This window comes from Bombus terrestris, chromosome 7 (assembly GCF_910591885.1).
Source record: "Bombus terrestris chromosome 7, iyBomTerr1.2, whole genome shotgun sequence".
NCBI lineage: Eukaryota > Metazoa > Arthropoda > Insecta > Hymenoptera > Apidae > Bombus > Bombus terrestris.
In genome coordinates this window covers 14,942,146-14,965,018 of record NC_063275.1, presented here as the reverse complement: position 1 = coordinate 14,965,018, position 22,873 = coordinate 14,942,146, and the positions used below count along the sequence as shown (strand labels likewise).

At 41.6% G+C, this 22,873-nt stretch overlaps 1 protein-coding gene across 3 annotated transcripts in view; it reads right to left on the bottom strand.

Annotated features, from left to right (window-relative positions):
- LOC100645523 (discoidin domain-containing receptor 2) overlaps nucleotides 1-22,873 on the bottom strand; it is a 159,842-nt gene that overhangs the window by 54,531 nt on the left and 82,438 nt on the right. For all 3 annotated transcript variants that reach the window (XM_048407694.1, XM_003396603.4, XM_048407693.1), the window contains exon 4: nucleotides 13,101-13,332. In XM_048407694.1, coding sequence (XP_048263651.1) covers nucleotides 13,101-13,332 — 232 coding nt within the window. The remainder of the gene's footprint in view (nucleotides 1-13,100; nucleotides 13,333-22,873) is intronic.

Below are 22,873 nucleotides of genomic sequence, written 5' to 3'. Positions count from 1 at the left end.
CGTTCATTGTATTTCGAGGGAAGTAGATTTGTTCTAAAAATATCATCAAATCGGTAAAGCGGTTAACAGGTTGAATTCTTCGGGAAAAAATAATACGTTTATTGCAAGTTTTATAATTTCAAAAAGGACTGAAACAATACCTCGTTGGAAATCCGATCATTTATATGTAATATAAATTCAGGATACAGCGTACGTAAATAAATTACAATGTACCGCATTCAATAAATATGACGTAACTTTAAGAAATATTCTATTAACCTAACCGTACCAAAAATGTTTTCTACGAGTACGACACGGATACGGGTCGTTGAATACGGAACGTGCCCGCCATACATATCGACTTTTCTTTATAAATATATAATTAAGGTTTTTCAGCGCCGGAGAGCAAGTTTTAGGCTTTTTCCATCCCAAAGCTGGTCCTAGCCGGCTTGCAGGTCATCGCTTCCTTCGAGAAACTGCCACTTGGAAAGCGCTCCCCGAGGTGAACCCTTACTTCTTGGTCGGCATATACCTTACAGAACGCAGAGTAGCAACCCACCCTTCTGTCTGGGGTCGATTCTTTCTCATTTCGGGCATCCAGGGACCCGTACCGGTAGCATGTTACACCATCACCTCTGCCACGCTTTCCACTGGCGTAGAAGCGTAAGTTTGTTCCCTTGGAATTTAATGAGATTGCCACGTGCGAGCTGAATTTAATTTCTCGAAATGGATCCGCTAAATCTATCGCCTATGCGAAGATTCGTTCTCAGAATATTCCCGACCTTTGCTTTCTTTCTTCTTGACGTCACACTGAAATTGGTAATCATAGTCATATACACGCAGTGGAACTGTATTCGTTGGAACGGAATTTTTATTTACGGTCGATTAAATAAATTCGCAGATCGAATAAATTTATTTGAACTTCTATCATGCGAATCCTGGTTATACGTATGTATCGCTTGATACGCTCGGATAAATGAAATTTTACTCTTTTTGCACTGAAATTACTACCTCGCAATTTGTAAAATTTAGTCGCAAGATCTAAATTATTTCATCGTCAAATTAATTGCTGTCACGTAAGAGAGTTTATTTAACTACTGCTAACTGGTAACTTGTGACTTGTGAAATTTCGCTAATACCATTTTCTCGCGCGGGTTCAGACAATTGAATTCGTTAATCCAAGTTAAGTTAATCTTTGTACAATCACCGTTAATGGCCGAAAAATAAATCACGTCTAATACCGAAAATTCTACCATTGCATGCCATTCTACTTCCTCGTTCGTTCCACGATCGAAGTTGAAATGTCAACGAGGCAATTTATTCCGCATATATCCAGACCGTCTGCTATACGTCGTAGGTCTCGTGTGATAAACACCGAACAAAGTACGATACTTTCGAGAGGGTCGACGCCATTGAACAGATGCACGCCATTCTTCCGCGCATTAGCCTTCAGGGTGATGACTGAAAAGGGTAGATATTACTTTTCATTACCTTGGCAGCGCGAGACCTTCGAAACGCTAGACGACCTTGCAACTCTACCTGTTCGCTACTACGTTTACACAACCGAATACGTTTACAGGAAAAGAGGGAAAGCTGTGGGGACGGAGAGGGAGACGTCGCGTGCCCTTCTAATGCGATTTCCTGCTACTTTTACTTTCCCCTCTCGATGCACGAATGCGTGCGTGCGTGCGTGCATGCGTAGCACGCCAGTGCATGCGCACAGGGATCAAGTGTTAAGCGCTGAGCAATTATAGCTGATATCGATCTGCGTTATTGTTCGGGGTTCTCCGGTTCACGAGTGTTTGCTCGTGTGATACGTATTATCTGCCACTGTTCCCTTTCGTCTGACCATTATCATCGATATAATGGAAAGCGTGCTGATAAAATGTTTGGAGCAATTCCATCGTGGCATTAATATTCTTTCGTTGATTGTTTGTGAATTAAATGTGGATTAAGCATTTCTGTTTATTTTCTATTTTTCTTCATATTTTGTATATGAAGGTGATGGGGGAAGAACGTGATAAGTGAAATCTCTTGTTCTTAGAAGGGAGCAATTTCAAAATTCAATACGCTATTAGATAATAATTTTTTGTTACAGGAAGACTATGTTTTTATTTGGTTTTTTGAATTAATTATATATTTTGTCTATTTTCTTGAATATTTTCAATACTAAAGAGATTAATATACGCTAGTAATCCCATTGATATTTTCATAAAATTTTGTGGATTTACTTTCTACTGTTAAATTATTTACATCGTTGAACCTAACAGACTGTTCTTTACGATGCACTTTTTCTTAATTATAAAAAGATCAACAAGATAAAACTTATCACCTTTCTTCCTGAGATATTTAAATCGTGAATTAAAGAAACGGAACTGCAGAAGTTAAAAAAGTATTTGGAACAATTCAACGTGTTTGTAACGTCGAAATGTTTTGAAAAAATTTCTTTAATTATAGCAGCACTCTATGGAAGCGCAGATAACAAAAAAAAAAGATAAATAAACGTTTACCACGAGTTTATTACGTATCAAGCAAGTGAGATTGTAAGGCGTATGAAGCAAGTTGATCTTGTTAATAACTCGGGGACACGAGACAATATCAGCGAAGATAGCCGTTGTTTTGTTGGCCTTTCATTCATCATTCAAACACTATAAAATTATATCGTGGTCTCGTTCCGCGACTATCAAAGATGCGATGTATTTTTAAAGAAGCAAACGACGCGGAAGCTTCTCAAGAGCGATTGTTTAGCCTCGAACGAGTTTTGTTATTGTCTCGCTACGGAATCAATGTATCCACCTTTACCTCTTTGTCTCCAGCTATATCTATCGTATACTGTATAAAGATATATTTGTAGTAACATCGTTATTCAAGTCCTCATTTTTATGGCCAAGGAAATTGAATGTAAACATCGTATCGAGCAACCGAACGTTAATTGAAAGCCACCGAATAAAGATCATCTTTCGTTCGTGTGATGATCGAAAATAAATTCAAGATTCGGAGCACAAATACAAGAGAAATTATTGTATATACTTACTAGAAAGGAATTTAGCAAAATGATACTGGAATAGATTTTACATAATATTCCTTTTGTTACAGAAAAGTATTGTAATATTTTTCACAAAAATTTATCATAAAAAATTTGTATGAATATACAATGTATGTTGTACGAATTCTGATTATATCGGTAAAATTTGAAAACAGTTTGAAAATGTATGTCCAAGTTACCAGACACTTATCGCAAACACACGTTCACCGAGCAAAAATAAAAAAACAGAATGAATAATGAGCTCAAACATATAATTAATATGAAAGATGGTCTCGCTGAATATTGTGATTTATTTATATAGCGAATAATTGATTATTCAAACTTGCAATGAATATCGTGTAACTTCAGGTTTGTTTCAAATTTTACCGATATAGTCTTGATAATCGTGTCTCGTTACAGTACTAGCGAGATTTCAATATCTTTCCTACAGCATCTATAAGCGTTCAAACGATTTAAAATGTAACACGGTGAAAACTGAAGTTTAACATCCATTTTATTTCATTTGAATTGCAAAAGATCGAGAATGACGAGAATAGCTTGCTCGTAAGAATATTAACAACGACGAATCAAAAGTAGAAATAGATTTCGCTGAATCGAGATACTCGAAACTCCTGTGTCGTCGAGACACTCACGTCTCTCTGAAAATCGTTTAGCCTCATAGGCTTAGACGAGCTGTCGATCGAAAGTTAGCAACTTTGATTCCGTTTATATGGATGGGAAGCAACGTACGGGAAAACGCTAAAGAGATCGCTTATCCCCGAAGAGATGCTTGGAGGAAAAATTCGGTGAGCCAGGCGTTCCAACGTCCTCCACTTAAGATACGCGATTTTCAAGTACCTATAACTTATGCCCATGACCGTTTTTGCCTATCGAGTCGGCGTATAAAAGAAATTTATTGCATTGGAGCGTGTACGTCGCGTACCATGGACGAGCGTTTCCGTGAACCGCTACACTCGCGATGTTATTGGATTTTCGGTTCTCGATAGAACGATATTTTTACGAGAACGTTTTACTTATTTGCCTCCCACCGCTACTCGTAACTATATATCTGCAGATCCAGCTGATTACCTTTTACACGAATGCAAACATCGTATTCGCGGTAAATCGACGAGTTAAATCGACGAGTTAAATCGACGAACGCTGCTCCACAAGGAATTTCGTACAATTTGACGGTTCGAATACGTAATCCAATATGCGATATATCATATCACCTGTTTGCTAGGAGTGTGACATATTTCAAAAATCCTCTACTTCCACATATCTGTTACAATTAAAACTGTTAAAGCGACATATTAAGTGGGATGACATTGTCGTCATTTCACCGAATCAAGTTAATGCTATTTGTCGAACGTTATCGAATAACACGAATGAGAAACTGGGTTTAGAAAACTATCAAGGGAATCATAAAAGAAAGCAAACTTTTCCATCACGAATTACTCGAGTAATTCAGATATTTCAAAATCTTTGCTCCAAACTTTCCGAAAAATTTGCTTTTCTTAATCGTATTACTCTTGCCGCAAACCGCAGACCATTGAGATACTTTCCCTCGAGTATTCGACAATTGTAAAATTTCAGCGTGTAACATCGCACAGATGTTTAATTTTCGGAAACGTTGGCAAGCTTTTTGGTAGACTCTGAAAATACACGTACCTATACATACACGAGCACGGCTGCACGGTTCGCTCATCGCAGGAAATTTCGCGTTTCGCATACCCGCCGCGTAGACCGGTGGTGGTTAAACTTTCGAGTCTGTCCGTGGTTCGATATCCATCCCGGTGGTATCTCCGGCAACGGGCGAAGATCTGGTTTCCGTCGAAGCGCGCCTCGCTTCATCCGGCCCATTAGAAACAGTTATGGTACCGGTTAGAATAACAATCGGCCGTGATAAAGCTTCGACCGCGCGTATTTCGTGACGCGGCCGAATTATCACGCGGACAACATTTCGCTAATGTTCCCGGCTTCCTGTGCGTGCGACATTATAACTAACATTACACACCGGCCGCAATATCGCGTCGACCTGTCACCCTTATTTTTTCCACCACCCCATCGCGCGCCATTTACCATTTACATGTGTACGTGCGCGCGTGTATGCGTGTGTGTGCGTGCGTTTGCGTGCGTACGAGCGCGTGATTTACGTGGAATCGTGGCTTAGCCAGGTTCCAGGACTGGGAACTAACGCAACGTAGCTTGCGTGTCGACACGCAGGCATTCGTCTCCTCACGCACCCTCCTTCACCCCCCTATACTTATCCCTTTCCGTAATTATCGGATTTCCACACGGAATTCCCGCGTCACGGGTCGAGGTACACACGAAGAAAAGCTGACAGTTCGAGCTGGTTGTTTGCGTGACACGATAATGACGAATTGAACGATCGGCGAATAGGGTGCTTTCAGCCCGGTGATACACCTGAGCAGCTGCTTATTCTTCATGAAAAAAATTATAGGGATAGAGGGAAGAAAGGTTTCCCGTTTGAGGCTCCGTTTTGAAGAAAATCAGAGTTGCAAGTTTGCGGCTATACGTGTACTTGACTCTCTTTAAGCCGAATAGGGGTGATAGTACGATAGGCAAAGTTACATTATAGACAAGAATATGAAATGTAAGATAGAATTCGTTTGTTGTAGGCTTTGTTCTCTAGAAAATTAAATTCCATCTAGATGTTATCGGTATATCGTCAGAAGTTACACTGGAGATATTTCGTCGCCCGTTGTCCAACATTAAGTGCACGTGCACTCACGAAATTCTGAATATTTTTGATTAATAATATGATATTTATACTTATCAACTATATCGTCTATCTCTAGACACTCCGTATACGCGAACGGTGCACGCCATCTCGCTTAGCGACGAGTGTTTCGCGCGACAAGTCGACGAACTCGTTGATTTTACGAAGCGACGTTCGACGGTGAAACGAGTCTAGGAAATGACTCGCGTGACGCGTCAGTTTTAACCATCACTGGCTGTCGTTGGACGTGGTTGTCCGTGTTGTTCACTACGTTACTGGCCACCATCGCGTTTTTCTTCTTCGGTACTTTTCCCTTCTAACTGGTGGAAATTAAACGTGGTCGAACAGAGCGCAACTTTTCGTATAAATTGTCGAGCAAAGATAGATGACCGCGCACGCGACGCTTCTCCCTCGTGCGTGCAACCTATGTATCGGTGCAACGTACGTGGAACTCCGTGATTAAGTGACGTTTCGAGATACAACGTGGCGAGTTTGTCATAGTAAAATCGCGAGCTAGAAAACGTTCGTGAAAGGGAAAATGTTAACAGTGGATTGTGGGTGGTGGACGATGGGAGAAGGGGCAAACGAACGACAGCGTCCCTCCAGTGTCGAGGGTCACTGTACTCTACCGAGAAGCATGATTAAGGGTCGTTTTAAAGCTGCCGTACACGGGGATACACGGCCGCCTCCTTTGAGAGCGAAACCGGGTCACTCTGATTAATTGAAGTTTTTGCGAAAACCGGCCGATCTTCCCTGCCCCGATCCTTTCTCTATTTTCGTCCCATTAAAATACGGGTAATTAATGCCGTGACATCCCTCTGTGGACCGACATTACGCAACCGTATCGTCCCGCTGGGAGCTCTCGATAAAAAGATACAGAGTGTTTCGAACGGTTAATTTTGATGAAGGTTGAAAAGAAAATGGTTTTCAAGGGATTATGTATCAGAATGGTTTGGCTAAGCGTTATAGGAATTTAATCTTTCCGAGATCGAAGACGAGCGCGATCGTTCGATTGCAAATGTTTACGGATTCGTGAAAGGAAAATTGAAATCAAACAAATCGTCTTCTCCTTCGAAAGTTCTTTCATTTACGATAATGTAGTTCTTCAGACACCGAAATAGCGTTTGAGGGACTTTATATTGGTTTTTCAGGAATTTTTCGAAATTGCATTTTTAATGCCTTCGAAGCCTATCTTCCATTCTATTTTCGTACTGTAAAGAGCTTTACATGGCTTCGTAAATAAAAATCTTGCGATGTTAAATCCGGTGATTTAGGAGGCCGAGCAAAATTATATCGCTGATCGTGACCGATTTAACGTTGGGGTAAACGAACATTAAGAAAACCAGTTACATTTCTTGCAAAGTGTGACGAAGCGCGCGTTGAGCTACAAGCCTCGCTCGAAATTAATATTTGAATAAGAAAACGAGTTTTTAGAAACTGAAGTGTTTTTCATTTTACTCGCTTCTATCGTCCTGCTATAACTCTCGAATAAATCATTTTTAAACACGAACATACTTTCTAAATGTGTAGTAAGAATTTTGTACGAGCCAGTTGGAAGGCCCTTTATTCCACGAACCACTCTATAAAACACTGAACGGTACTTTTTATATCGTCTAGCAGGGTTTTGCATATTCGTGTGGCGGCATGGAATTTTTTTGCAGACGCGGGACGGCCGGTTATCAAAAGATGTAATCCCGGTTTAACAGCTTACGTTGCACTAAATAAAATAACGAGGCAGAATGGCGGTCGTAGAAAAAAGAAGACAGAAAGTGGAACGGGAAGTACGTCAGTGCTTATTAAAAACTATCGCAATGGAGGAAAGGCAAAAAGGAGAACGGTTCTAGGGGCTTCGAGTATCGGTGGAACGCCTATTTTTCTATTTTTTCATACGTTCTCTGCCATTTTTCCTTGTTCGTTCTTGTTGGTCTTTTCGTACGAGAAAAGAGAACGACGTTCGCGAGGGGCGTGACACGTCGATTAAAACGGGAACACGCGGAGTAGCGCGTCGATAATCCGACAATCAGCCGCGAGAACGCTTCGTGTCGTTGAAATAAATCTCGACACGTCGCGTTTATCGCTCCCTACTCAGTTTCGGATCGTTGCTCGTGGCACGAGTAGCTGAATGGGAAAGAATGTTTCCTTTTATCGCGAAATCATCGTTTCGTTCGCGGCATCCGAATGAAACCTTTGCCAAGAAGAGACCAAAACTACTGGCCGAACTGGGGTTGAGTATAAACTTTAAACGAATCGAAAGATAATTCTGGAAAATTACAGCGACTTCTTGTCGCCAACAGTGCAATTTGAATTATTAAAAACGGACTCGCTGTTACTTGGATCATTAAACGCAATAAGTGGAACGAAACTTATACTTATTCGTTTTACACAAAGATACTAACTTCTCATCAATTCCATTAATTACGAGTAACCGAACAAGTAAAAGTGGATAGAATTTCGTTAGAGACCGCTACAAACTCGCTGTAACTTCAATTATCAAACGCGATGAATACAACAAAACCCGCCAAAAAAATTTCCAACTTTCTGCCATCCCTTCTAATTAATAATTAATCATTTTCTTCCATTTACAAAAAATATCGCAAGAATTGCTATAGAATCGACAAAAATCTCGGCCATTTGAAAACGCCATTTAATTATTCCGCTGACTACGATGCAGCGCAGCCGTTCGTTATCAAATACGAGGACCAGAGAAAAGCAGGCCTCCTTCTTGCCCCAGAACGAGAACGTGCACTCGCATTCGCGGTACTGGCAGAGGGGAGAAGCTTGTTGGCGCCTGGAGCCTTAATTACCTCTGGCGGTCTTTTGAAGCAACACTGCTACCGTCTTTGGCTCGGTGACAATTATTATTACGCGGTACAACTTGCACGGCCGCATACGCAAACAGCTACGAGGACATTCTTGCCTGCCTTCCCCGCTCTTGCCTGGTTCCCCGTAACCTATACGCGAGGCACGAAACACGGATGGCACCCGGCTGCCTTGAAAACTTGAGGCTTCCGCGGCGTAGCGAGGCGCACGGTATTCGAGAGCACTCTTTTCTCTCCCTTCTATGGATAATTTCGTGGAAATATCCGAGAAATTCCGACGAGTTAAGCGTACACGTTGATGTCGTGGGAACCACGGCCAAAAAATGAAGAAATTCGGCTTTCGTCGACGAGGAAGGTTCGTCGTGAGTCCGCAAGTAATTAAGGAATCTGTTGGTCCGTTTTCACGGTTAGGAGGGTACGTCTCAAAAGATTACATTTCTGGTCAAGGTTTCTCTTATTCCGCGCAAATACTAACTTCTCATTTTCTATAAAATGTATGTGTGATAACTGGATTGTGGATTTTTATGCAAATGCGCGTACTACGAAAAATATATAATATATTCAAAGTGCAGTGCTCTAGGTATATATAATAATATATTCAGTAGATAAAATGAATTTTTGCCCACGTTTCACTTCTTTTTTTACAGCATGTATAAAGGTATGGCTGTATTTAAAATAATATTCGCAAAAATATCAAATATCCTCAGCGTGGTTATAACACCCTTATGTGTCGCTTCACCCGGCCAAGTCATCCAACATCCGTTTTACTTTTGCTCTTTCTTTCGCTTCATCGAAAACGCGTTAAGTAGAGTTTCCTTTTGCAACGACGCGAAACTACAAGTGTGGCTCGACGAGCGTGTCGGAGAAGAAGATCTAAAAGTTGTCAGCGTTGGAAAAAGCGATGAATAATGGTGGAGTACTTTGTATTTAGAAAAAAATACGCGAACCTATGCGTTAACTTAATAAATCGTCGTTTATTTGCTTGAAACGCGCACGATCTTCGTCGCAAAAGGAAACCGTTCAATCATCAAGATGTTATTCGATTTTCAGATGTTCAACCGGTTGTAATCGTCCAATTTACAAGCACGAGGATGGACTTCGTTACACCGACGAAGATCCCACCGGAGACCGATAATTGGGACAGCTTGGTCGCGAATCAGTGAATAATCATGAGTCTGAAGATGGAAGTTGGTCTTTGCATGAAATCATAAGGTTGAACACGTGACGGGGAAGGCGTCGCCCTGAGAAGCCGAGAGCCAACTTGTGCAGTCTGTTGGCGTTGCTACATTAGCGCCGGCGCAAGTGGTCCATCAATATTAATAAGGCAGTAACTGGACAGCGGATGTATAGAGATGGCCGATCGGATAACCGATTTACCGAAAAGAAAGAGAAAGACAGAAGGTTCGCGATTGGTCGGCCTTCGGGAAAATTTACAGTTCTATTTTGCATGCTGGCTACGAGGGCAGAATTTTTTCCCCCGGAACGTGAAAGTTCGACGACAACGACGACTACGACTACGACGACGACAGCGACGACGACGGGATGATTAATCCTGTGACGCCTAGTAGCCAGGGATTTGCATTTAATGACGATATCTGCCGGCGAGTAATTCGATATCCTGATTCGAGAATTTCTTTGAGCCTCGATGCTGTTGATAGCTTTGGTAAATCGCAGTTTCGCCCACACAGTCTGCCGTGTCTTTGAACCTTTTTCACCTTCTTGAAAATATCCGATCGGATTAACGTGCCGCAGTTTTGTTGGAAACTATAACCGTTAGAAAAGCGAACGTTTCAGGATAGGCTATAAATCACGAAGCGGAATACTCGGTGTACGTGCAACGTTCAACGCTAATTTCTATCGGTTCGGTAGTGTAGGAACGATGGTTCAAGCGTGCCTCGAGAGTAGTCTGGTGATCGTTATCGGCGTCGAAATTAGTCTTTACACGAAATCACGAAGTGGAACACGCGACGTGAAACCATCGTGGCTCGCAGACGAGACCGCCGGTCCCTTGGCACGTTCGATTCTTGGCTCGCCTCGGTCCATCAATATTAATAAGATCCCAAAGACCGGACAGCAGAGATACCGAGACGATCGAGAGACCAGGCAATTTGACCTGCCGAGCTTTTTCATTCCGCCTTTCGTTGGCAGCGTATCGTTGGTAGCGTCGTAAAACGAAGCGAGAACCCCATTCGTGCATTAATGACCGTCACGTCAGTTGGAAATCGCGCCCCGGAGGGACACATCGTGTTTAAAGTGTCGTAATAGCCATACCGACGAAGTCCATAAACACTGGACGAACCAAAGGACGATAAGTTTGGTAAAAACGTATCGTGTCGCCCTTGGCGAACTCCTTACGAGTCTCTTATTGCTAGTCTGCACGTTGCTTCTACTTTAAACCGGTACTTGTTGAAACAGCCCCGGTATATTCTCTGTCGTGCTATTCCCGCCGTTTCAAGTGCTCTTAATTCTTCGATAAGTTCCTTAGTTGCACGCTTAATCTAGCTTGAAATTTATTGGGACATTGACAGGTTTATTCGAGACGCGATCGGTTCATCGGCAGGATGTTAAAACGTTCGAGGATTCTCATGCTATTTGTACGCGATCTTTTTGCTTTTAACCCTTTCGATTTACACTTTGATATATAGGCGGTGTTTTGACAACGGTACTTAATCAAGTACCTCGAGTACCTAAATACTTTCTTTGTTTCTTATAATACTAGAAAATATTTCAGATACTATTTGTATAGAAAGATGTGCAATATAAGAGGAATTGAGCGTTCGGAGATTATATCGATATTTTTTCAGAAATAGTCCATCGGTTGTTTCATCACGATGATAGAAAAATTGAAAGAAACGATTATTGAAACTTGCGATTAACGAAATTGAAAGCATACATTTTCCAATATTATTGAAAACGGTAATGCCACATAATACCACGGGAAACTAAAGTGTAAAACTTGTTTCAAGGAGATAAAAAACGTATAACGAAAGAAGAGAAGCAAGCTTTTATTCGTCTGAATATTTTACAAAAAATAGAGGAACCATACAGATGCCTGAAAATCGTTGTAAATCCATAAAATTTCTACGAAACGTTACGAATTAATCATTTCGACCAGTAGTTCTAGCGGCAAACGTTAAAGATTCAACGGAACTCGAGCATTAATCTAACATTTTGCCAGGGAAAAATCCAAGATCCGCAGCCTCTCGAAAAGTTCTGTATAATTCAGAAGCCGCTGGCGAAACTCAGGAACACAAAGACCGCAGGGCTCCGGCTTCGGTACGGGCCTCGACAAAGTGGCACATCGTCGGTACGAAATTAGCTTACGGATTCGCGATAAGCTGCTTACGTTTCGAGCGGGATAATCCTTCCCGCTGGTCTTCGATTCTTGATCATAGGCCGGAGCGCTCGAAGCTTGCGCGTACTACTCGCCGGGCGCGCGCTTCTGCGCTTCAAGAGCACAACCAGGAATAACAATCACGCCGCTTTAATCGTCACGGAATTATTATTTCAGGCCAATGACCAGCCTGCCAATTCGGTTTCGACTATTACGAGCGCAGCTGCTGCCGATCGACGGCGAGCAGATGCGCGAATCGTTCATAAATCACGATATCGTAAGCTGTTTTTATCAATCTCGCGGCTGCGCGTGCACTTTCGCTGGCGACCCTTTGGCTTCTTTGAAACGTTACAACGATCGGTGCCACTGATCGTGACGTTCGTTAACAGAAGGAAAAGCATATTCCGAAATTGAAACGTTAAATAATCTCGTTAAAACGTATTAACAGAGACGGGGGTGTTAAATAAATATTTTCAATGTTACGAACAATTTTTGGTTTCGTTTGGAAAGTTACTCGTTTCGAATATAAAAACAATAAAGTATCTTAATCGCTTCATCCTTTTCCGTATCTCATTGTACGCTTGATACCTTCGTGGTAAAATATCGTGTACCCTTTTAGAGATCTTTCGGTCTCTGCGTTGATTATTTTATTACGCCTTCCGATCTTCCGATGTAATTCGTTTATATTATGTCGTAGAAAAACCTATAAAGGTAGTATCGTATATATGTAATCGGTAAATTGCGCGGCTTGAAACAAATCGAAACGATAAAATTACTTTATGTCAGTACTTAACTGTTTCTACGAATGATACAACGCCTATTACCATAACATTGAATCGAATGGCAGAAATAATCGGACGTATGAATTAATATCGTGCAACGAAAGCAATTACGCAATGCATTAGTGGGATGCATAAGTACTCGATTAACGTTCAATTATAATATCTTTGTATGAAGCGAAGCTTCGTACGACAAAAAGTTATTTTATCACTGCGATTTATGTTTAATCGCGGAATCTGCCGCAACGCGTTTGTACAGCGAATTACAGCCCATCTTACGTATATTCAGTTAGTCTTGAAACTTAAATAGATCGACTAGATTTGTGATAAGTCCGAGAAAGTCTGAGAGGTATATCGAAACTAGATGACTTCGTGTCAGTAAATTAGTTAATGGAGCTCCGGAAGAGATAAGGGCACTCACCTCTTTTCCTTTGATATCTCTGTATCGAACCCACTTGCCCAGACGCGGTCGCCAGTACTCGAGCAGATACGCCTCTGCATACTCAACACCGAGACCGTTGCCGAAGCGACCTTGCGTAGCAGTAGCCGTGATCAAGTGAACCGTATGAAGGTCGATCTCCAACCATTCTCGAGCTTCTTGGGTGATCTGATTTTTCGGACACCAAGCGCCACCCAGATTCTCCACTTTTAATCTGAAACAGATGGTTAAACGTCGCAGGTTATTATCCTTTCGAACTTGAGGAGTTTTGCTTCTTTAACACTAGAATCTACCGTCAGAGTGGTAACAATTAATTTGTTATTTCTCCGATATAAATTTTGTGAGCTTTCTTTTATATAGAAATCTTCAAGAATTTCTATGATTTATTTTTAACTACGGAATAAGGCTTGTTTTGCGCTTGGAATGTATTTCTTGCACATCTTTCTCATCTTATATCTTAGATTTCTCTTGATACACGTTCTCTTAATCATTGATAATTCTAAAACTAATAATTAGAACAATTTATCGACTATTTTTTATTTGTCATTTCTCGTTGCACGAACCAGCGAGCTTCAACAGAAGCCTGATATTCGTAAATCAACGCGAAAGTGTGTAAAGAGAGAAAAGATTAAAGGAAACGCAATCGAGAGGGTTGTAACTCCAGGCACGCTCGAAGAAGTTTTCAAGCATCGGGGTAATCAGACACAACATTCTTGGGAGATTCCGTGAACTTCGACGTTTCTGCTCTCGAATGTTCGCGAGGATCGGCTATTTTTCACCTCGTCTCTCAATACTAAGGCGAACGTAACGAATTAATTAAACGTGAAGATACCCGGCGACCAACCGTCTCCTTCCCAATCCAGCCGGTTAGCCGGGATTTTCAAACTAAATTCCGATATCGTAATACGGTGGCTCGTTCATCGGCAACTTTTAATACTTTCATTATTCCAATAATAAATTTGAGCACCCTACAGCGGCAACTTCTTAGACTCGGGCTTACTCTTGCTCGATCTTGCACATTAAATACACTCTCGAAGTAACGAGGAGAAAGAAGAAGTAGGAGAAAAAAAAAAAAATAAGAAAAAGAGAAAGGAAAAACACGACTTTAACTACTTAATGGGATCCAGCACGAGCAGATAGCCCGGGAGAAGTATAAGTGATACTTGGAAACTTTCAAAATCATCTTTGTCACGTGAACCCTTAGCGCGCTTTAACCACGACAAAGACGTACCATGTTTCCTCCATAAAGCAATGTAGCAAATAGTTTTCTCCGGTATAGAAGGAAGCTTCCTTTCTCACGAAAATTACAACGTTTCGAGAAACTTTGAGATTCTCAGGTTGGTTTCCCACCCCTGCTATCCCAGACCAGACAATTTCAATCGTCATTAAAAAAGAAACAGCGACACGAGCGCTGCGAGGCTCATTTGAAATTAAAAACGAGTAGAATAATCATAACACCGTAAAATCTTCGTACCCTCGCGAAACTTCACCGCCTGTGGGACCGGGTGCCCCAACTTCCACCCTCTAGGATTAACGTATTTCTCTCGTTTTCTCCCTTTACGCTTATTACGAATAATTAATAGTAAAGAAAAAAGAACGGTGAAAAGTAAACAACGAAATTGCGTTGTTGGACGAAAGAATCTTACGCGGAATACTCGAATCCCATTTGCATAAAACACAGAACGTTTTGTACGCGTTTCTCGTTCTTTCTTCCGCATTTCCTGCAAATTTCATTTCTAGTTTTTAACGAGAATTAGTCTATGAAATTAGGTTCGAATCGGACTATGTTGGCTGACTTGACCTGCCTTAAGATCCTCGTTTTCACAAATTTTCATTTCACGATATCATGCATTCTTCTTAACCTCGTGTAAATGTTACCACGCTTCTTTATCTTGCACGAAACGAACGAGAAACAGAGAAAATTATAATTTCGATTAATCATTTAACTTACTACGCATATTTCTTACCAAAAACCATAAACGCGAAAAGAAGAAACACGAAATATCCGAAACATTTCTGAACACTCGCCAATTACGAAATCCATTCAACTGTTTCGTTATTCATGGCTGAAGCCATTTCCTCAAAACTTTTAACACGCAGTTCTCGCTCGCATCCAGCACTGCGATCAAATATAAATTATTCACAAGCCAGCGTCAGGATAATAAAAATTGTAGCTCGCCAAATTGAAAGATGAACGTGAAACCGTAGAAGCTCGCATTATGTGTCCAGATGACGATCCTTAAAAAGGACGAAGACGAAGGCTCGAAGTTGTCGAGAAGAGACACAGCGATATCTCTGGACAGCTCGATCCATCCTGACGCGTATACACACAGGTGATCTCGATCGAAGGTGCAAGCTGGCCATTTAATACGTGCAAGCTGTAGAGCCGAGGGATCGGCGTGGTTCGGTTTTAATCTTTCCGGGGGTCGAAAGCAAGGCGCGGAGAGGCTGGCCGTAGTCGGCATGAATAAAAGATGAGGCGCGAAGCGCCTTCCCTAATTGCGTGGACCGTTTAAATGCTTGGCTAAGAGGGAAGCTTCTGCCGGTCGTAACGTCACGCTATACCTGTATACAGCCGTGTTGGTATATCCTTTTGGATGGTGCGAGGTGAATGGCGCGGAAAGAGACGAGAAGCCTACACCGTGGATGGGGGACATCCGACGTCTTCGAGGTTTAACCGGCACTCTCCCTCTCGGCAGAGTTTGTTTTAGCATCGTGCATTATTCTTCATTACTGGAATATTTGGAGGCGTGTCTTAACAACGTGTACCTGACGATATTTGCTCTATCCTTAATTGTCGCTAGGGAAATCGACTTGACGACGACGGCGGCGGCGACAACGACGAGGCGACGATTCTCTTTTGGACGCGATGCGGATAATTCGGTTTCTTTCGTAAGCGGAAAAGAGGGAGCCAACGCGAGCTTCGCAATCTTTGCGGAATTTTGAGAATGTAATTAGGATTTGGATAGAGTCTTCCCTCGTTTAATTTTGTTGATTTTAATTAACGGTGTATTTGCCTTTCGATGCAAATTGCAGCGGGGGAAACGTTTTATTTTTCTTCGTTCTTCGAGCTCAATGGAAAAGAAAAATCAGGTTTAGTCTATCGACCAAGTTTTCCTCTAGAACCAGCTTTCTACAAAGGTTTGTTATCAGACACGTAGTAGGAATAAACCACATACCACAAGGTTAAGGTATGTAGCAGCATCGTCCAGTGTTAATATATGGTTTTCAATTTTCTAGGTAGCGTGACACGTAAATGTATCCGTTTAATGACTTTGTTGTCTAGATGTTTCGTATTCTACCTCCATCTTCTCTCTCTACTTCTAGTCTATCCATTCCACGATTTTTAACTACAACGCCAATCACGGCAGATATTAACATTACAGCTCTGTTATATAAAAATTGTTACTATAAAATTAAACATCTCGTCTTCAAGAGAAGAGAAAGAGTGTCTCTAGCCACACCCGTTGCGTAAAAATAAATTATTCATCGGCTTTAAATTCCCAAGAGAAATTCTAGGTGTGTCACCGATAAAACATAATCAAACGATCCAACAAAGCGTTTAAAAATATCAGCGGAGATCGGAGATCATCGTTCCATGTGCAATCCCAAGAACTCGACACCTCGTGAGATGGTCGACACCTTGACTAACTACTCACGCCTGCAGAAATAACGATGATGCTTCTATCACTTCACGCTGCCTCTATCTCAAGAGGATTGAAGTTGAGTCCAGTTTATCTAAACTCGTCTCACCTGACCGCTCGTTCAGCTTTGCGCGTTACATAGTATTTACTCGCCGGTGTTTCAGGTAATTTGCAACAGGCCGGCAAAATTAATGCGTACCAGGAGATTTTTCCAGGATGTCCTCCTATCGCCTCGGCGTGGTATCGTGTCTCGGCGTGGTGGTGCTAATAATCGTGCTTACCGGCCATCAAACCAAGAATGATAACGCGGCGGCGTTCTCGAGGGCAACGCGTCGTTATAACAACGTCTGGGGCCTGGTTTTGCGAGATTTACAGCTCTCACGATGCAACCGCCTCTTTATCCTTAACAACCAGCTCGAACGGGCCGGTTTCCTGTTGTTGGAACAACGAACAAGGAGGCGCAACGATACCACGACCGGCGAGAACCCAAACGCAACCTGCAATTCCGTGATGGAATAATAGACAAATGGACGCGTAGGTCGGTTTTATGGTGTTGGTCGGGGCATTAGCTGGACCACAGACGCGAGCCAAAGTCGTCTCATAAAATTGCATCGTCGTACGGTCGGCTACAACAAAACGTTAATTGATACCGTTTGGCATTAACGACTAATTGGCATGGATCGTTGTATACATAGATGTCGCGTGTTTGCTGACGTGGTGTAACTAAGATATCGCCAGGTTTGCATCTGTTACGATAACGTAACTTAACGTAATTTACAGTGCCTCTGGAACGTATATGCAAATGTAGATGCGAAGAATATTTAATTACACGGAGTTTACGATACGGTTAGCTGATGTCTGTCTTAAAGAATCTTAAAGCGCTTCGGACGTTCTGCTTTAGGTTTTAGATATTTCTCGGCCATGAGATTTATCGATAGTTTATTGGTAGTTTATGCGTGTGTATGTTATAGCGGACGTAACCCGTAAATCCATTTAAACGTATTACCCGTAGGAATGTTGGATGGTGGTAGATTTTTGACTCGTAAATTTTCATGTAAAATAGTAGTAGCTGCGTTTAGTAAATAATAATTTGTCTAATAAATAATAATTCGATTGTACGATAACTCTTGCTCTGTATTATAAAACAGCCGGTCGAGAACTCTCACTTTCTTAAATACACTCATACTTTCTCCGAACTCTGAACTTTACGTTTCAATGAATTCTACACCACTTACGCTTGCACGCGGCAAATTCTTTCTTCGCTCCTTTTCCTTCGTTTTCGACGTTTATCCAGAACTTCGACTTTTCTATTCAACGCAAGGCAAGATCGATTTAAAAAGGAAAAATCATTCTCGCGTTTAATATACAAGATACCCTATCACATACAATTTCAAACCACTACCTTGAAAACTTTCGCCTTCTAACCCAGACAATTCCTGATTAAAAAAAGTAATATATTTTTCTTTTACATAAATTTTTCTAAAATCGACGCGTCTCTGAATTCGTAGTATTAAATACTTCTACATTAATTTAAATTTGGAACGCGTAAATTAATCAAACGTCTATTTCTCTGTCCTAGACACTCTCCACTCATTCAGCATTTAATCCTATCACTTCCACGATTTTCTATTCAATTTTTGACCGACGTTACATTCAACATTTCCATACATTTCTCCATTAGCGTCGTCGTAGCCAAGATGGTTAAAATACTCTCCATTATTATCGTTATTGGCGTCGAAAAAGTAATACCGCGATCATCGCAGCTTGCCCCTTCCATCATTTCTGTCTTCAGCCGACATTTAGTCGACGTTTCGTCCGGCCACAGCCTACACGTGCCATTTAAAGCGACTTTTTGCGGGGCCCGGTCTCGAGAAAAGCATCGAGCGCCGTGTGTGGTCCGACGTCCGTCGAAAAAGAACGATCGGTCGCGTGTGTTCCGCGAGAGGAGACTTTGTTTCGAACCTTCGAAAATCCTGTCCCTTTACTGGCTGCATTAAATCGACCACGACCAAAAAGAGATACCGTGACCGGCTTAAATTTCCCATCGCGTTAACCGCTTCGCAGATGATTTCGACTTCGCTGAAATTAGCTGAGACGCGACACTGTCTCTTCTTAGCTGTCTCTTAGCAACGGTATACCGTTTATATTATGCAAAATGTTCGCCAGGGGAATTGACATGCGGGTAGACTTATCTGATTCGAGTTGCGTAGACGCGTGTCGAACAAAAGAAGAAAATAAAGGAGGGGAAAGAAACGACGGAAGGAAGAGGGAAGAGCAGGTCGCAATTCCCCGATAGGTCCTTGACCGATGGAAATTTTGAGTTCACGTCTAGCCGTAAATTTCAGCGTTTTCGTATCGACACAGCACGCGAGAACATTTGCCTGCTCCGTTTTCGCAGTCGGATCGTTTCCAGTTCCGTTAGATATCCGCGATCATTGTTTTTTAAACACAAAACTTCTTGCTTCCATTTAACGTCTCGATCCCCGTTACAGCAAGTCGGAGAAATTCCCTTTGACATTACGGTTCGATGAGAATTCGGAAGTTTAGAACAGGGGTGGATTTACGGTTGTAGGAAATTTGTAGGTAAATCTAGTGACTATGAGGTGATCTCGCAGTGGAGGAAATCCAACCGATAAGATTAAGGTTAGAATGTAGTCACGTCCCCGCAATTATCCTCTATCTTCCTCTAATTGTATTCTCCGGAGTTTCTCTATCGATCGTCTAATTGTAATAAATGTTTTTGTATTACTCGTTGAGAAAGATATCGTTAGAATTTCTTATCGCAAAATGCTTGTGCAATTTCCCTCGATAACATGTTTTTCAGTTAATTAAAATACTCTTACGTTTCCGAATTAAACCCGGTAACAAGTACGCGATCAGGTACCGCAATTGGAGATAGTTACTCGATTAGGTTAAAGCTGGAGTGTGACCACGTTCCTGCAATTATCATGTGTCTCCTATTCTCGTTGCTTTCGCTGATGCTTCGCTGGCCACTGTGTGACCTCGGAAATCGTTGTTAGGTACTCTAACAAGGTTCCTGTTCTCCAATGCTTTTATTTTCCCCATATATTACCACGATCGAGTATAGCTTTATAATTCTGAACACCATTCTCGAACGTTATTATGAATCGTTGCTAGAATTTTTATTCGATAAGATGAAACCAAGCGATATAGTTACGGCTTCCTACGATTTTCTTTTTCACACTTTTCTCCTCTCCCCTTCCAATCGATTACTATTTATACCCGTTAACCTCCGCTATCTTTTTCGTTTGATTATTCAATTGATCGACTAAAACACGTTTGAAATTTTAAATTAGCCAGTTGGAAAATTGAAGTTAAACGATACGGAGCATCGTGGACGCTACTACGTTCGAGCAATAAACGTTATCGCGATACGCTCTGCTCTTAGATAAGAAACTACTTCCTTAAAGGTTCGTTGCGTTTTTCTTTCGCGAAATCAAGAGCACACTGCCGATACTTAGGAAACCAACTATCATCCTCCGCTGGCCATTTTTCCTTCTTTTATCTCACCACCCCATTCAGGGACGTTTCTATTCTCTCGCGGTTGGTATTGCTTCGAGGAATATCAGAAGTTCGCTTATTGGACCCGTTGAAATTTGTTCTCGTCCCGTACGATTCGATACAGCAGCCGTGCAAATTGAATTCCGGTTTTCGATTTGGTATCAGCGGAGAACGCGTGTAACGCGGATAACGACAGGCTGCCTGATTTTCTCGTTCCCGAATTATCGCGACACGACCCAGTTCAACTTCCCTCTAGTTTCATTAAAAAAAAAATTCCTTTCCTCGTAGCAACTAAACGGAACATCGCATCTTCTACGAACAATTTTTTTTCCACATTTTACCCAGGGATCGTGGGTTTCCGATTTTATCAGATGCCTCGAAATTTTATGGAACTTTTGTAGAAGCTCGACGAACGAACAATGGAACTGAATTACCCTCCTCCAAGCCTAGCGCGAGCAAGATCGAAAATGGGATTCACCTTGGTATCGTCAAACGCTAGTGTGTAATCGACTGCCGAGATACAAAGCCAGCGTATAACCCTCGTAGCTGCAGCCTTATCTGCCTCTTTGAAATTACAGTGTATCAAGTAATGACTCTAAAAGCCATTACTCGCATGAAAAGTCCGGGCTGGACGTCGTCGCGTTTCTCGTTGCACTAGCTAAGTATTTCTATTCTAGCCGGCGCCGTTTCGCCATCGTATCTTGACAGTTTTAATTTTTATGCAGCGTGCCACGCGAACGGGGAACACAAAGATTCCTCGTTCCTTTAACCTCTTAGGTACGATGCGCCACTATAGTGGCTTTCACGGATGTCACTTTATATTACGACGCGCCACTATAGTGGCTCACACATCTTTTTCATTTGTCTTGCTTCATACTTTTCTTGTCCTCGCAACGTTAACGATATACAGACGGAATGTATAGTCTTTATTTTTGATGCGCCAGTGTCAATTGTTGCTTTCCGTTAAAATAAATATATCATTATTAGATGCTTTTTTTGACATATCGATCCGTATCATAGTAATTTTTTAGAATCTTCAAACTGAATATGTCGCTTCAAAATAGAAAACGAAGAGCAATTTGAAAAACACTATCGCGCTATGAGTGTAAAAATTGTGACGTGGGTCTATGTGTCGTACCACGCTTTAAAATATATCACACTCAATTGTATTATTAATTATAAAGTAAATTATTAAAGTTCAAGTATATGCGTCATATCTTTAAGAAATATTATAATTCAATTATCTGAAACTTTATTCCAATGTGCTTGCGTATAAAACAGTATTATCCGTCACACATTGCAGTGCTGCATCGTTTACGCGTAATTCGCGTCAAACTCTGCCGTACAGAGAAACAGCTCCGTACAAAATTCAACTGCACCTAAGAAGTTAAAAGCGGTATCGCGGAGAATTGTTTTTGCCAGGTACGCGTTCTCATCGGCCAGCAAATGGGAATCGTGAAACGAAAAGAGATTCCACGTTCGGACGTAGGTTTAGAAAAATATTCCTACCAGAGCATTTCGATTAATTTTATTTCTTTTTACCTATGTACTTTGTTTAATTTCTTCGACGATGACGATGGCGTATCCTCTGCATTCTGTGATACGATTTCAGAATAAAATACGATAAAATTGTACTCAAAGAGTTTTTACCATACTCGACTAAAAACGAACTGTATCACTAATTTTATTTTATTTATCGGTCCGAATATAATACGCAGCCCCTTAATGCAAGAATTTAGAAAATAAGAATGAAAAATTATGTACACAGGAGTTCGAATTCGGCTATTCGAACAAGTTTGCACGATGCACGTGAAGAAACCGGGCAGTTACGTTCCAGTTTTTCCAAAGTGCGTTCACCCCTCGCGTAATTCCAATTGAATTCGCTCGTTGAATCGGACTGTGTGTACACGGCGAAGCAGCGGGCAAACTCGCAGTTGTGACTTGCCTTTTGACTTCTCAATCCACTGCTATTTCTCTCAACAGGAGACCGCTCTCTTATATACCGCGCACGCTCTCTAACCAGTATCTTAATTGCGTCCATTCTGGAAATATCGTTGAAACTGGGAACACGGCAGGAAAAGGGAAGAAGACGCGCGAAAGAAACGTAAAAGCCAGGGTGCTCCTTAAAGTAAAAGCACGAGTCGCGTGTCTTCTTACGATGGCGCGCTTGAGAATCGTTTTGTATACTCGCATATGGAAAACGATCGTTTCGCGCTACAGAAAACGGCTACTTCAGATTTGTCTGTAACATCATTTCCGATGTTTCGCCATTCAACGAAGAAAAACCTGCATTCAAGGGAAACTTTGTATTCGACTCGTTTCCTCTTTTCTCACTCTTTTCTCTTTCTCTCTTCTATCCGTTGTTCCCCGTTTTCCATCTCTGAACATTCCATCCACGCGAAAAGCGTCTTCGGGGATTCGTTCATCGATCAGCCGTTGCCTCTTTATCCCGCAAGCCGCTTGAAATGAAATTATCGCGGCGACGTTACCATTTCAACACCGTTAATTAAATTACACCGCGAACGTGTTTGACATCCGTACGAACTTTTTGCCAGAAGCCGAGAGAAGTAACGCGGCAATTTTTTAAAT